Raw genomic sequence first — 15,948 nt, forward strand, 5'->3', positions numbered from 1 at the left:
TCCTGTTTGTGTGTGTGTGTGTGTGTGTGTGTGTGTATTTGAAAATAGGCTGCCTACCTTTCTCAGAATCGATGGGCACATCACACATCCTCATGTCCATCTGGCGCTCTGTATCACTTCCCAGACTACTGCAAAGTGATAGAAACTAGGGCTCAGATTTGAAAGGAGAGGCAGGCAGTGTGCACTATTGGAATAGGCCTTCAAACTCGTACAGTGCTGAGTTTCTTTTTCTTTACAGTGCTTGTGCCGGGAAGCCGTCGCCCCACTTAGCATAACGGGTGGGTTCTCACTCTGCAGTCAAGAAAAGGAAAACATTTGATAAGCAGGTCAGTTCTCTGATATTTGCAAGGAGGGTTGCAAAGCGAATGTCTTGGGAACATATTACAGAGAATAAAAAATGATCCAGTGTTTGTATCTCAGGAGAGGGAGAGAGGGAGAGAAGGAGAGAGAGAGGTGGAGAGTAGGAGAGAGGTTTCTAATTCAGACCTGCAGAATAATTTCATCGTCTGTTGGAAAGAGTCCCCATGACACAAAATTTTGCAGTTTCTCTACCTTCTCACAACCCCCGCACTGTTTTCCACTTCATTGCTAGGGCAGGGTTTCTAGAACTAGAAGGTTTTGAAAAGCTGTTAGTGGAGGAATCGTTTTATATACCACCCCCTGTGCCCCAAATCTTTCCCAGAATTTGGGGGGAAGGAGAGCAAGGCAGTTTTGGTTTTGTTCTTGTTTTTAGAAACATTCTTCTTTTCCAAAATATAAAAGCAATACATCAACAGTACCAAATGCTGGTAAGAATACAGATCGGTAGGAGGACCTCTTAATACACTGCTGGTGTGAATTTATATTGACTGATGCAACCACTTTGGAAAAACACCCTTTGGAAAAACATCTTTGAAAGGTAGACTTTCACATACCCTATGATAAGCTTTTCTACTCCTAGGTTTATATCCAAGAGAAATTGTCCCAAAGGGGCACTGGGAAGACACATACAAGAATGTCTGGAAATAGCCTACAGAATAAACAATAATACCTTCACAAAATGGAATATTGAATAGTCATCAAAATAAAAATAAATGAGCTCCAGTGGATGAATCTTAACAATACAATATTAAGTGAAAAAATTTCTAGAAGGTAACATATGCACGCTACCCTCTTAAAAGAATTAAAGCCACAATAATAATAATAATAAAACACATGCTTTCTAGGGCTATGTACTAATTAGATACAACTTTTTAAAAAAGAAAACAATGGGATGATGAGATTTGAGAAGGTGGTTCTTTTGGGTAGAGAAAAATGGTAAATGGGATTAAGAGAGGATCCATATCTAGATGTTAACTTTTGTTTGAATCCTAGTTTATATATTGATCATAATAAACATATTAGTAAATAATGAGTGTGCACGGGCCAATGAGAAGAGTATTTGCTGAGTTGAAGATTAATCCAATTCAGAGTGTGTTCTGGCATCCAAAGGGAAAACTGAAAGCAAAAATGACATATTCATTGTGAACAATTTAGAACCCAGCAAAGTCTGCGAAGAAAGAGACATCTCTAATAGTATCACTCCAGGGGCGCCTGGGTGGCGCAGTCGGTTAAGCATCCGACTTCAGCCAGGTCACGATCTCGCGGTCCGTTAGTTCGAGCCCCGCGTCAGGCTCTGGGCTGATGGCTCAGAGCCTGGAGCCTGTTTCCGATTCTGTGTCTCCCTCTCTCTCTGCCCCTCCCCTGTTCATGCTCTGTCTCTCTCTGTCCCAAAAATAAATAAACGTTGAAAAAAATTAAAAAAAAAATAGTATCACTCCAGAAATAATCATTATTAACATTTTGGTGTATTCCCTTCTAGCTTTTTTCTAATTCATATTTTTCAACAAAATAATAACCGTGATGCTTAACCAATAATCTTATTCTTATACAATATTGTGTATATTTTCTCATGTGATAAAACAATCTCTGAAAATGTTCTTAGCAACTAAATAGTATTGAATTACGTTTCTGCATCACAGTTTATTTGACAAATCCTTCAGGTGTATTTATTTTAGTTGTTCCCAATTTTTCATTATTATGAATAAGGCTCCAAAAAGCATTTTGCACTTAAGTTTGGGTGCCGTCTCTGATGATTTCCTTAGGACAAAATTTTAAGAGTGGAATCTAAGTGCGAAAAATGTTGAGTTACTGTCACATGTTGATACATTGGAGAGCACTATTTTTATGAGAAATAAACTGAATAAGATAAGGCATATTTGTGTGACAATATATACATGATTGTCATTTAATTAATATCAGTTGAATATGAAACTGCATATAATTACAAGCTTAGAATACTTTGGAAGAGGATAAAGAACTATCTTTCTCATCTGCAAGCCTATGAAAATTAAGTGACTCAGAATTTTTCTTAACTTTTAGTAGAAATACAGGTGCATGCCCCTGGAGTGATTCTTTTTGTTGCATTAATGATAATAAATATAACTTAAATATCATGCTATTCTTTCAAAAGTGTTTCCCTATGCATTATCTCATTTGCTTTCCATGATTCTTCTAAGAATTTTGAAATAATTGACAAGTTATTCTAAAATTTATGGGGAAATGCAAAGGACCTAGAATAGCTCAGGTAATCTCAACAATAACAAAGTTGGAGGACTCACACTACCTGATTTCAATACTTACTAGAAAGCTAGAGTAATAAAGAGAAGGTAAAATTTGCATAATTGTCATGGAAACCTACTAAATGATATAGCTGTGTAAATATCCTTTAAGGCTCATTTCAATGCAACTGATCATTTCTTACCTTGGGACAAGAACAGCTATTGTCATTAAAAACAACAACAACAACAACAACAACAACAACTGAGGCAAGTAAAGCATAATAAAAGCATTTTTCGAAGTAAAAGTCATATACTACTGATGTGAAGATGATTTTAAGTGTTACACAAGTATGATTATTTTTTAATAATCAAGTATTTAAAGATTATCCCATGCTTAAAGTTACAAATAATTTTTCTTCCATTAAAGATGCTCATATAAAATTTCCTTCTGAAATAAACTTAAGTTTTAAAAAAGTGATAAATTTGTGGACTAATATAGGAGTGCTAATACCTCATTACAGATTTAGGCAGACTGACCTGCCCAATAACTGGCTTAGCAGGAACACCCAGGTTTCCCTTTTCAATCATAGGCTGATTCCTTTTACTACACAGTAGAAAGTAGACGAGGAAGAATGTTTTCCGCAGACAAATTGGCTTCTAGTTCACCAATCTGATAACAAATGTATGGAGAGGCAAGCCAGGGTGTTACCTGAGAGAGGGCCTACCCCACAGAAACATGAGGGGTGGGAAACAAATAAGTCCCTCACAACACACACACACACACACACACACACACACACACACGACATAGATAGACCTGTCAGTGTCCCTGGCCCCAAATGTTGTCATTGTGTCTCTGGAGACTGAATGTAGTGGCTGACCCCACTCTCTTGTGAACAGATTCCAGGTGATCCTGCCTCAAATTGAAAGTCCCAACTCACAGAATTTAAGCTATGACCTCGCCCCTTGGCTGCCAGACAGGCGACCAAAGCAAGATTGTATCTGATAGCTTTTATTTCTAGAGTGTCAATCCCATGGTGGGGCCCACTTAACAGAGAAAATGGAGGAAAGCCTGTTGGGTAGACAAAACCAATATTGGGGAGAAAACCAAGTCTCAGAGAAGTTAGGTAACTTGCCAAGGTCATAGGGCAAGGAAGTAGGTTTGCATTAAAGATCTGACCCTTCCAATGCAAGTAGTGGGAATGAGAGTCTTCAGGAAGGAATTTTGTTTCTTATATGTGACAGGGAAAATGTGTGTGTGTGTGTGGGGGGGGGGGGGAACAACTAAAAAGATGCAACCCTCTAGAACCAAAGAAAAATGACGTCCCAGCTTGAATCTATAAATCTCTGTGTGGCCCAAGGCTACATGAGGGAGATATTTTCCCCTACTTTTTCCAGGCAGATGTGCTGTGCAATGTGCTTTTTTCACACTGTGAAAGATGTGATGTGAGAATTCCCAGGAAAGTGGCTTTGTGGTTTTTGTCCTTGTAAAGTCGGTACTTTATCAGAATAATTGTCTTTTTCTTGACTTTTTTCTTTCTTTTTTTCTTCCTTCCTTTCTTCCTTCCTGTCTTCCTTCCTTCCTTCCCTTTCCTTCCTTTTCTTTCTTTCTTAAATCCTTTCCATCACTGTCCCAGTACAGCTCTTTGACAATTAGGGGCTCTTTCTCTGTGTCTGTGCAGAGACCAGCACCCATTCTGGGTGGTGGAGGTCCTCTCGTGTAACAGCTTCCAGGGCTATTCCGGGATCATTTCTGCCAGTGTTATTCAGAGGCAGCTTCAGGGACTGCGTTGGAGAGCTAGTGGGCATTCCCCTTATGGCTGTCCTGCCCCTGGGAGTTCTTGGGGTAGTAACAAAAGCCAAAGTCCCCAGGATGTGCCCTGCTCAATTGTATGTACTTTGTTTCATTGTGAGATTTAATTTATTACTCTGGTCTCCTGTTGCACAAAACCTATAAAAATAATCCAGGCCACTCCTTTGTTTCTTCCCCAAATATGGCTTTTGAAAGCTTCTATTGTTCCAAAGGATCTTTTCTGCTGTCTTTTGAGAGAATGAGGGATTAGATCTGTTTCTTCCATTGGGTATTCTCCCCACGTCTCCACCTGGACCCATCAGAAGTCCAACGACACATCGCATGGCCAAAACTCCTACTAATAATAACACAAAATTGATTAATATAGTTGGAATTTATAGTTGAAGCTCAAGGACAGCAATCTCTGGGGAGGGGAAGAGAGCGCAGTTGCAGACAGGAGGAGACTTAAATGCATATTTACATAGCACTTTACGCAATAGTGAACAACAGGTTCTAATAATATTGCTTTACAGATGAGGAAACTGAGAGACCCGGGTCAAGGTCACACAGAGTAAGGGGTAGAGCTAGGATTCTAATCTCAGCAGTCTGGCTCAGTCTTCAGATTTCCCACATTGAGAAAATCTTCCCTCCCCCAGATCCCCTTGTTGCCACAACTAGAACCCTCCAAAGAATTCTCCCCACCACCCTGCTTTATTTAGCCGAAGTCTGAGTTAAAACCCCAACTGCTAGGCTTCAGTTTTCTCTTCCATAAAATGGGAGCGATAATGATGCCTGTTTCATATAGCTTTATAAGTGCTATGCATATGGTAAACATCCACTATGTGACCATTATTACTATCAGCTATTAGAGAATTTTACAGAGGTTTAGAAATACTGGCTAATCATGAGGCATCTCCAGACGTTCATGAGACTGGAATTCTCCTTTATTGCTTTACCAATACAAATACAAACAGGTTGTTTATCCTTGTGGTTCTGTATCTTACCCAGAATTTCAATTTTAGAAATTTCAGTTCGATGGTTTGTGTCTAAAGAGAACCATTTCTGCCATCACCACAAAGAAAGCTTGGGAACCCTTGGGTTTAAGACCCACAAGAGGGCCCACCAGGCAAAAAGATCTGTATCTTTGAGCTTTGCCCACACACATTAATTCAGATGAATAACAGAACAAAAGAAAGTACACAGCGTATTCTTTCATTAATTGGTTTATTCATCAGGAAAGGAAGAGAAGAATAAATGCTGGCAATGAGAATAGCCAGTTTTCTGGGAATTAAAAGACGTTTTTGCTTGAACGTGCTCAAAGTTTAAATAACGAGCAATAAATTATCTAAGTCAGTAGTTTTTCAACTGTGTTCAGTGGAGCCCTGGAGTTTTCCAAAGGCACCTCAGAGGCAGCTCTGAAGTTAGTAATTATCTCACTGGCTGAATGTTAACTCGCAAAGGAATGAAGGTACCGAGGCTGTGAAGCACGGAGAATGACTTTGAAAACAGTTGCACCAGAACCTGAAAACTTAATCAGTCCTGGGTATGTGTGACCTTGGTCAGGTCACTTCCCACCTCTGGTTTCTGTTTTCTGTCCAATGAGGAGAATCCATGATGTATAGAAACAGAGTTCTTTTGGCTCTAAATCGCTGAACTCACTACATGAGTTGTGTTCCCTACAATGTCTACTTCCAACAACAACAAAAATAGTTTGGAATTTCTTCATACAACTGTCTTCAAAGCTGGTACGTCACTTTTTTTTTTTTTTTTTTTTTTTTTACATTTCTCAGTGGTTGCAAATCATAGCTCTTTCATCCGTCCATTTGTTCACAACCAGGTATTTCATTCCGTTTACTCCAGAAATGTTCAGTCAGTGCCTTCCAAGAGCCAGGTACTGGTAGAGGTGAGGAAAAGATGAGTAGGAGAAACTTTTCTGTTTTCTCCAGGGGCTCCCAGTCCCCTGATGAGCTGGTAAACCCACTCTTGTATGGCTTATAGATGTCTCCTAAGTCTGGCCATTCTGGCTGGAGATGATAATATATTTCAGTCAAAGATCTGAGAAACCGGTAGTTGCCTTGGAAAGAGGGAGACCTACCTCCCCTGTCTTTTGAAGGGTTTCCAATAAAGTAAATATCCTTTGTCTCAGAGGCCATAAGCTTGAATGTGAAAGCAGTCCTTTCTCCTGTTCCTACCCCTTTGGTAAATGCAAAGTACCTTCAATTCCCAGATCCCTTCTGTGGCTAGCTGGTTAGCAGTAGAACACTGTTTATAAGGATCTCTGATTCGACCTTGTTTAGCAGCCATAATAACCCTTGGTTCAAATGGATCACTGTGCATAGTTAGGAAAGGCACCCTGTGTAGTAGTCTGATTTAGATTAATCTAGACTCAGGGCACCTGGGTGGCTCAGTTGGTTCAGTGTCTGACTTCGGCTCCGGTCATGATCTCAGAGTTTGTGAGTTTGAGCCCTGTATCAGACTCCATGCTGACAGTTTGGACTGCTTCAGATCCCTTGTCTCCCTCTCTCTCTGCCCCTCCCCTGCTTGTGCTCTCGCTCTCTCTCAAAAATAAATAAAGATTTAAAAAATTTAGATTAATCGAGACTCAAATCCCAGATCCATCTAACTGGCTTTGTGCCTGTTGGCAAGCCACTCAACTTTGCTGAATCTTATTTTTCCTGACCTATGAAATTATGGACATGTCATAAGGTTGTTATAAGGGTAAGGACTCACCAATATAGCGTGCCCAGTGTTTGTTCATGCCTCACGAGGATTCAAAAAGTGGCAGCTCTTTTTATTATCTGGTCTATGAAGAAGGCATTAGTCATCATACTGCCTATGAATGGAGAGCCGACTGGACTAGCCCTCTTAGATTATTGCAGGAATTTAAAGGAATCACTGTAGGGCTGAGCAGAGGCTTACAGATAGATGTATCCTGGGTGGGAGTCAGGGAAGCCCTAGAAGGAAGTTGGGGTCAAGCTGTCAGCAGTCTGGCCATACCAGTTGATGGAGTGGAAATCTGAATGGGGTTCAGGAGAGGAACTTTCATTGCCTCAGGTCAAAGAAGGTGTCAATGATTGACATTAGAATTGTAGGAAGGTGAATGGGTGAGACTTTTTCCCCCATCGACCTGCCTCATTAAACCAGTAATCTCCATTTGGAAAGTCGCAGAATCACCATTTGGGATACTAAACCAGAAAATCTCAAGAGTTGAGGAGGCCTCTGGGGCACATAATAAATCTAGAACAGGAGACTGGTGAATGGTGCCTTGAAAATGGAGAAGCCCAGACATTTGGAGGTTCAGGGTCTGCCAGCTCAGCGGTTGCAAACTGGAGGACTTTGTTGTCACATCTATTTCAACCTGAACAATGTTTAAGGTGGAATTTCACCTACTTTTCTGGCTTTTGTCAAACATTAGATGATAGAGCCACACTGAACCTACATTCTTATGCAGCGAGTTTGCTCGCACCAGCTCTTTGGGCTAGATTATTTGCCAGCTTTCTTCCCTGAAATAATCTTTCCTTCTGGTTTTTGTAACACTGTTCTGTCCTCATTTTCCTCCTCCCTCTCCACCTGCCCTTTTTCATTCCGTTTTATACAAGCCCTTCCTCCTATGCCTTAAATGCCAGCAATCTCAGGGCTGTTTTAGATCCCCTTTTTCCTATTCCATCCACATACTCTTCCTGAGAAACTTTTGAATCCCAGCTATATGCTGCTGTAGAGGAGAGAAGCTTTTCCCTTCATCCCTTTTAGGTTCTTTGGCTGGTCTAATAATTAAATTGACATAAGACAGATTAACAAGAGAAAATCAAATTTAATTTTGTATGTATGGGAGCCCATAAAAATATGAGACTCAAAGAAATGACCAGAGCAGGCAGCTTTTTATACCTTTTAGGGAAGGAAGTCATAAAAATGTAAAGAATTGGCATGACAAAAGGGTTTGGATCCGGTGTAGCAAGTAACAAGGTTTATTCAGACAACCCTCTCAGCCCTAACTTCCCTATCTCTGGTGATAAGGATGCCTTCTATCCTCTTGGTTCAGGGAGGGTACCTTTCCCATGGGAGATTTATTTCCTCTTTTCAGGGGGACAAAGGAAGGTCAGAGTGTCCGCTTTTTGCATTGGCTGTTTCTTAAGTGACTTTAATTCACAATAATCAATTTGCCAAAGTGGCGTATTTTGGGGTGGCGTATTCTGCTCTCCTTCACGGCTTCTGTCCGTGAGAGCTGTCTAGCACGTCGGGGACTTGAACTGTGCAGAGCCACAGGATGGTAGGGGTTCTGGTGTGATATTTTTCTTTCTCCCTTTCATCCTTTAACTGACCTAGACTGTTTTTATTTATTTATTAAAAAAAATTTTTTTTTCAACATTTATTTATTTTTGGGACAGAGAGAGAGACAGAGCATGAACGGGGGAGGGGCAGAGAGAGAGGGAGACACAGAATCGGAAACAGGCTCCAGGCTCTGAGCCATCAGCCCAGAGCCCGACGCGGGGCTCGAACTCACGGACCGCGAGATCGTGACCTGGCTGAAGTCGGACGCTTAACCGACTGCGCCACCCAGGCGCCCCGAATGTTTTTATTTTTAAAGTCATAATGCTTGTTTTGGAAACTTATTAAAACAGAGACAGTTATAGATAAGGAAACAGAAATTGCCCACAATCCACAGATAACCGTAATTGATATTTTGTTTAAAAGAGAATTCTACATCGTGCTGATTTCCATCACTATCCTCTCACCGGAAGTTCTTTTGCTTCATAAACTCATTTTCATATTTATTTAACTATTTTATTTCCTATCTTCTTTACTATGCATTGTTCACATTCCCAGGCCCCATATAATGTCTAGCACACAGGAGGTGCTAAGTCTTTGTTGAATAAAGAGTCTCCACATATACAACAGAGTTAATACTTTACATACAGTTCTAGATTTTTCTTCATTTAGCATTATACTTCATCTTGCCACTGACTTAAGCATTTCTCTGTCATCTGGAATGATGAGTGAAGTCTTTTATGAATTAAGAGGATCCCTCCCCAAGGGTCATCACTGGCCTCCCATTTACTACTTCACTGAAGAGGAACACTACAGACCACCAGGCTTATTAGAGTCAATCAAGAGCAAGGCTTTGGAAATTAGAAACTTGACTAGCAGGTCGATGCTGACACGTACCATTCTCAACCCTTACATTACTTAGCTCCCCTTAGTAGAAAGAACTCTTAAGTTTGCTTTACCCAGGAAAGAAAGGCAACCTCCCTGTTGAAATCTTCGAAGAGATGCTGTTGGATCCTTTAAACTATTCCTGAAATAGAGATGAGATTTAATGTCCAAAGAACCTGAGAATAGATGCTACCATTTCTACACTTCAATCCCCAATGAGGAGAAAGTGGTCAGCTGGGAAGGTAGTGGCTGAGCAAAAGGGGAGCAGAAACTGGAATGGGGTGGGAGAAGGAGTAAAGACAGAGAAAGGGAGAAGGTACACGGAAAGGACCATGGGCACAGGAAACAGACCAGGGCTCCCATCCCATTGCCCAGTCATCAAACGTGGAAATTTGAGTAAGATGCTTAGAACTTCAAGTCTCAACTTGGTCGTCTTTAAAGAAAGCAATTACCCATTGATACTAGTGACTATTATTAGGTCTTTCAAGATGTCTGTGCTCAGAAACTCCAGGAACAGTACAGATGAAGAGGACAGTATCACCATATCTGAAAGTGGCTGCTAAAAGGAAATGGCCTCACTGGAATTAACAGGAGAGGCTCGGGGTTACTTTAAATGACAATGTCAAAAGAACTGACTTTATTCAATATAAGTAAACTCAAAACATAAACATGTAACCAGTATTGACACTGTGAATTACTAACTCTAACTCTGCTCTGAGGGTCCTTGGCACTATTTGAGTTGTGGAGCTCTTCAGTGTTTGTTTCTATACCTTAACCTGTTCCCAGATTCAGTCCCCCAGGGGTAAGGTGAAAATTAAAGGGCAGACAGAGTGATGAAAAAAATTTTTAAAAAGATACCAAAGTATAAAGATAGGCACGGAACACCTGGGTGGCTCGGTCAGTTAAGCGTCCGACTTCGGCTCAGGTCAGGATCTCACGGCTTGTGGCTTCGAGCCCTGCGTCAGACTCTGTGCTAACAGCTCAGAGAATGGAGCCTGCCTCGGATTCTGTATCTCCCTTTCTCTCTGCCCCTCACCTGTTTCCTCGCTCGCTCGCTCTCTCAAAAATAAATAAAACATTAAAAAATATTTTTTAGGATAGGCAAGGTGATGCTAAAAATCCAAATTAAAACTAGACCAGAATATTTACATATTTTATTAAATCTTTACAATCAGTAATTATAATCAAATACACAATTATATACAAGGATTATATACATTTTGCCCAGACTTTTACATCACAGTACATAGTTTCCCTTAGAAATATTGTATACATTTATCACCAAACAATAAAATCCAACAACAGTAGTGTTACAGCACCTGTTAGTACAGACATCTTTTTCATAAATTACATCATAAGAAAATATACGGCTGTAAATTGGGCTTTTAAAAATGTCTTTTATAAAATCTGAACATACAATATTTCATTCACAGAATGTTTTTTTTTTCTATGTTCTGACTGAAGCCTTGTGCATAAAACGACCGGTTGGAATATTTACTAAATCAGCCCCCCCACCTCCAAAATTATAAGCACGATTTGAATTACTTATGCTGAGCTTCCTTTATAATGAATCTGACATGGGGTCTGGTGAGAGAACAAATGCTGGTTTTATTGTAAAAAGGGCTATGATGATAATTTGAATTTTTAAAAAATTCTCAAAAGCATAAGCATATTAGAAACTAAAACCAGAGAGTGCACAATTTATCATTTTACTAATACTGTGAAGAAAAAGGGAAAAGTATAATGTCAAAAAATAATTTGTTCTTGAAACAACTGTATTCTTGTTGGAAGCCTATTAAATGTTAAAAAAAAAAAAAACAAAAACCTGCCAACAAAATATCCCATCCTAAACATATCCAGTAAATTACAATTCTTTCATACCTAAAACTTTATGGGAAAATTATTGCAAATTAGGGTATTATCATTTCAATGGACTTTCATAAGCAGAAAAACTATAGCTATTTTTAGTAGGTAAACAAGTTAAGTTTTAAAACTTGAAAATACCTGAATTAAACACTTGCTCTAATATCTAACTTTTCACTTTCAGATAAATTCCTTACTTGATTCCAGGTTTGTAAACATTGTATAAATCTTTCTTATTCAAACAATTTTATGGCTGTGGCGATCACTTCATCTCTATTTCTATGCAGTCAACATTTAACTGAGGTAGACCAGATGTTTCTAAAATTCAGGGTCTCATAGAATCCCCTGAATATTTAGGAAGTAAATAAAACGTCTATCAAAGGTATGTAAAAAACAAAACATTTAAAAAAAAACAAAAACCTAATGCTGTTGGAATTTTTTAATGAACTCAAAAACAACTTCATGGCAGTACATTGAATAATAATAATAATAATAATGAATAATGATAATGCTGGGAGTTTTGAAGCTGAACATTATACCTTCTTAACTAGGGAAAAATCAAATATGATTCTTTCTGGGTATAAAGTATAATTTCTTAAATTTTTTTCTTTTCTTTTTTTTTTTTAAGGATTCACTTTTCTAAAAAAGTGAACAATTTGCTTCTAGACATCAATGAGTGGCAACAACTCCCCCTAATGGCCAAAGGAAGGGAGAGTAAGCTGGTTCTCGTTACCATGAGATCTTTGTGGGGAAAAAAAAATTTTTTACGTTGTTTTGCTAACTTAGAAAGTTGGATTTAGACAACAATGACTCTGAGCTACAAATACAAAATCAAACCAATGTATATAAGGCTTCTGTAATCAGCGTCTTAGAGGAACATCTGCTCCTTTTCTCAAAGCCCCAGTCCTACAAATCAAGGCAAGTCAAATAATTAAGCTTCAGCTATTTTGGCAGCTTTGCAATTAAGAGGAACAAAGCACTATGTCTATCCTTCCATATACTGTATGTATTATAGTTCTATCTTCTTACACCAAATTTCACATGCAGAAAGACTAAAATATCCACTTTAGTGTCAGGTTTAATTAAGGGCCAATAATGGTCTTATAACTACTCTTCCCCACCCCTCTCCCCCCCAAAAGTGTCTTCTCTATTAGTTTTATTACTCATTGACCCAGTTACATTTAGCCGGAATTTTTGAAAGCAGCTATTCATCCCCTTACAAAAGAATATGACTACCTGGGATCTAAGACACACTGTACATGAATATACATAACTACAGTACAGCACTGCTGTTCTCTTAACAGCTCCATATACAGTTTAAGTTCATTAGTACCTCAAAACTGTTTTCAGAAAAGACTATTAGGTCATGTCATGGTAAAGAGAAAGAAAAGTAAGTCTCACAAATACTCCTTTAGACTGATTTAGGTAAGTTTTAAAAAATAAATAAAATGAATAAAACCATGATTTCAACTACAGGGCTGTCTATAGGATATCAACAACAATTTTAAAAACTTAAATGTGGCTAGCACCAGACTGCCACCAGAAAAGAAAAAAGAAAAGAAAAGAAAAAGAAATTCTCATTAAGCTATATGGCTATTTGTTAGTTGCTACTGTGTAAGTTTTTTACACAGGTTACCATAGACTAATTTTCAAGTCCATATCAGAAGGAATATTTGTTAAAACAAAACAAAAATGAAACATCTTAAAAACCATGATTCAACAGAAAATGTGACAGACTCCTTAGGTGCAACTTTAGAAACCATAGTTTCAAAGAAGAAAAATAGTAGTTTCCCTAGGATTTTCAGATTACTACCACAGTTTTATTATGGCTCCCTAAGATAGAAAAATGGAACAAAATGTACTCAGCTACTGGCGATGTGGCCCTTGTGGCTCAAATTGCATACTAAACATGGGATGGAGTAAGGCTGATGGCTAGAGGTAATCACCTCTAAGAGCGATGAACTGGAAAAGATTTATAATTTGCCCTACAAGGACAGAACTTTAAGTGCCATTTCAGGTCAGTCACAGCTTTCCCTATGGAAGGCCCAATGGCAAGTTCATTATCACAACATTACAGTTTCCCCCTTGTTCCATTTTTCAGAAGCATTAAGTAACCAATTTCCACAATATATTATATGACCTTTTATCCTGGTCCCAACGATTAGCCTTTATGCAGAGAACTCACTGAGAAAGTACACTGGCTTCACCTTTGGTTTAAATGAAAAGGACATTGTGAGGAGAGAAAAAAAATCAAGTCCTCTTGATCATTTGTTACACAATGAAGCAAGTGAAAGTGATGAGCAAAGGCTGCTTTCATCATGAACGCACCTGCTTCACAATCACTTAGGTCACTCTGAGTGTTTTTGTGAAGGCAACATAACCAGAATGCCCGCAGTACTCATCTGTATTTTCCCCCAAGAGTCTCTAACCCCAAAACCAAGAAAGCCAAACTTCCTTTAATTAGAAAGCTCTACAAATTCCTATTCTCCTCTCCACTATTAACCGAATTTGTTTCTTGTCTATCTGACAAGACTGCAGAAATCTGGTTCCTAGGAACGCCAGCAATCTTTTCCTGGCCTGAGGTGCTGCAGGGTGGCACGCGACGCTGTCATGGGGTCAGGGTGGGGAGAGGCGGAGGGTTGGGAGTTTCCATTTTTGATGGGACAGTTTTAAGCAAGGTCAGTTCTAACACGGCATGCTCCAGATTCCTATGTTAACTATCTCAGTCAGAACGTGGTTGCTCATCACCATACTTAAAGACTCCCATTAGAGAGCCTGCTTAGTATTCGGGTGTCTGTTAACCACAGTTTGGCTTTTCTTTTTAAATACCTACCACCAGATTCTTTAGTGAGTCATAGTTCATCTTTCTCCATCATTTCAAATGCTTCTATATCTTCATTCCAGTCTGCTAATATGGAGTCTATAGGCTGGACCTTTTTACCCCAGCTAACATTAGGATTGGAATCTTCCTCAGTTTCTGATTGTTCTTGAAGCTGGTTATCTAAATCTGTACATTCACCATCAAGACTTGTAGTCTCGTGGTTTTCCATGGGGTTAGAAATCTGTTCAGAAGGAGAAACACTTGCAGCATTGTCCATATCTGCTGGAGATAATGATTCTGGTTGAGAGTTTAGAGAACTTTCCTCAGGAGACTCTTGATCAACCAAATCAACCTCCTGAGAACTTGATGTAATCTGTTCAGCACTCTGAGAATCATTTTCAGAGGATGGTTGTTCTTCATTTTCCATTTCAGGATCTGTACATGAAAGAAACAAGCTTCATGCTACTTTCCTACTCAAAATATTTACTATCACACTTTTAACAGCCTACTGGTTGTTGCAATAAAATGAAGAAATAAAAAAGAAAGAAAAACATGTTAATGCAGAGCAGTGAACATTAACACCGAAGAGTAAAAGACTGCCTTTAATCATGTAATCACATGTTTTCTGTATATTCATTTTGCAAAATGTGCCATTACAAAATAAACATTCTTCCAAACTGAAAAGAGTGACTCTAGTAACTGACAAGTCTTCAATGGGGATTAGTAAATATGCCAACGAATACACTAAAGAATACTATTATTTAGGTGTACATAGATTTGCATTGTAGGTCTAAAATTTATTAAATATCTCAATTCAGGAAAGCTTGCACATGAGAACATACGAAATAGAGTAAATTTTAAACAGCACTTATCATAACTATATTTTAAGATAATATTCTTTCAAAAAGTGAAATTCCCATGCAGTAAGCCATGACAATGCCAATAATACAAAATTTTGGATGATTTGAGGGTACTAATGTGGTTAAATATTTTCATAAAGACACGAACTAAGATTATTTACAAAACTTGTATTTCATTATTGTAAGTCTATGAATTATAAGACAATTTTAAAATCCACTGGAAGGCTAAGAGTAGGTTAAACCTCTTGTAATGAATATACAATGAAGCCACTGGAAGCATCCTATTTGGGGTTCCTACAAGAAAGTGCTTCCACAGCACTGATGCCCCATGCTGCCTCATCCTCAATCTCTGTGCTTAGCCAGCAAGCAAGTCCTGAGGGTCCTCTGTGTGATGGGCACTGTGCAAGGTACTGGGGGTAAAACGAGGCAAAAACAGACACCAGATTTGCCCTTATGGATCTTTTAGTCCAGGTGGGGAAAACATTTCCAAATAATCACACAAAATAAATGGAAAACTCTAACTGTGACATGTTTTATGTTGCTAGGAAAGGTTACAGGGAATAGGAAAGAATAGAGTTGAGGGTTTCCTTTGGAAACTGACACTTGAGCTCAGATTTAAAAGTAGAGTTAATCCATCAAAGAAGGAAGGGAAGATGGACATATTATAAAACCAGAAAAACTAAAGGAAATACAGGTATGCAGGAAGGTACAGACAGGTGTGTTTATGCGTACTCTAAGTAGGATTATCTGACTAGGGAAGTTTAAGCTCTTGGCGGGGGGGGGGGGGGGGGGGGGGTTGGGGATTAAAAAAAAAAAAAAAAAAATGAAAAAAAATTTTTTTTTAAAAAAAAAAAAAAAAACAATTTAGGTGGTTTTAAAAAA

General features: G+C 38.8%; 1 protein-coding gene across 9 annotated transcripts in view; it reads right to left on the bottom strand.

The window, feature by feature from the left end:
• Positions 1-271: 271 nt before the first annotated feature.
• Positions 272-15,948, bottom strand: part of EDEM3 (ER degradation enhancing alpha-mannosidase like protein 3) — an 80,573-nt gene continuing 64,896 nt past the window's right edge. For 8 of the 9 annotated variants that reach the window (XM_040446578.1, XM_040446579.1, XM_040446577.1 and 5 more), the window contains one exon: positions 10,659-14,641. In XM_040446578.1, the coding sequence (XP_040302512.1) occupies positions 14,238-14,641 (404 nt within the window). In that variant the 3' untranslated portion in view covers positions 10,659-14,237. Of the gene's footprint in view, positions 292-10,658; positions 14,642-15,948 lie in introns of those variants that run through there. The other variant, XM_040446582.1, reaches the window with a different exon arrangement.

Source organism: Herpailurus yagouaroundi, unplaced genomic scaffold, assembly GCF_014898765.1.
Source record: "Herpailurus yagouaroundi ecotype Mexico unplaced genomic scaffold, PumYag 195, whole genome shotgun sequence".
NCBI classification, from domain to species: Eukaryota; Metazoa; Chordata; class Mammalia; order Carnivora; family Felidae; genus Herpailurus; species Herpailurus yagouaroundi.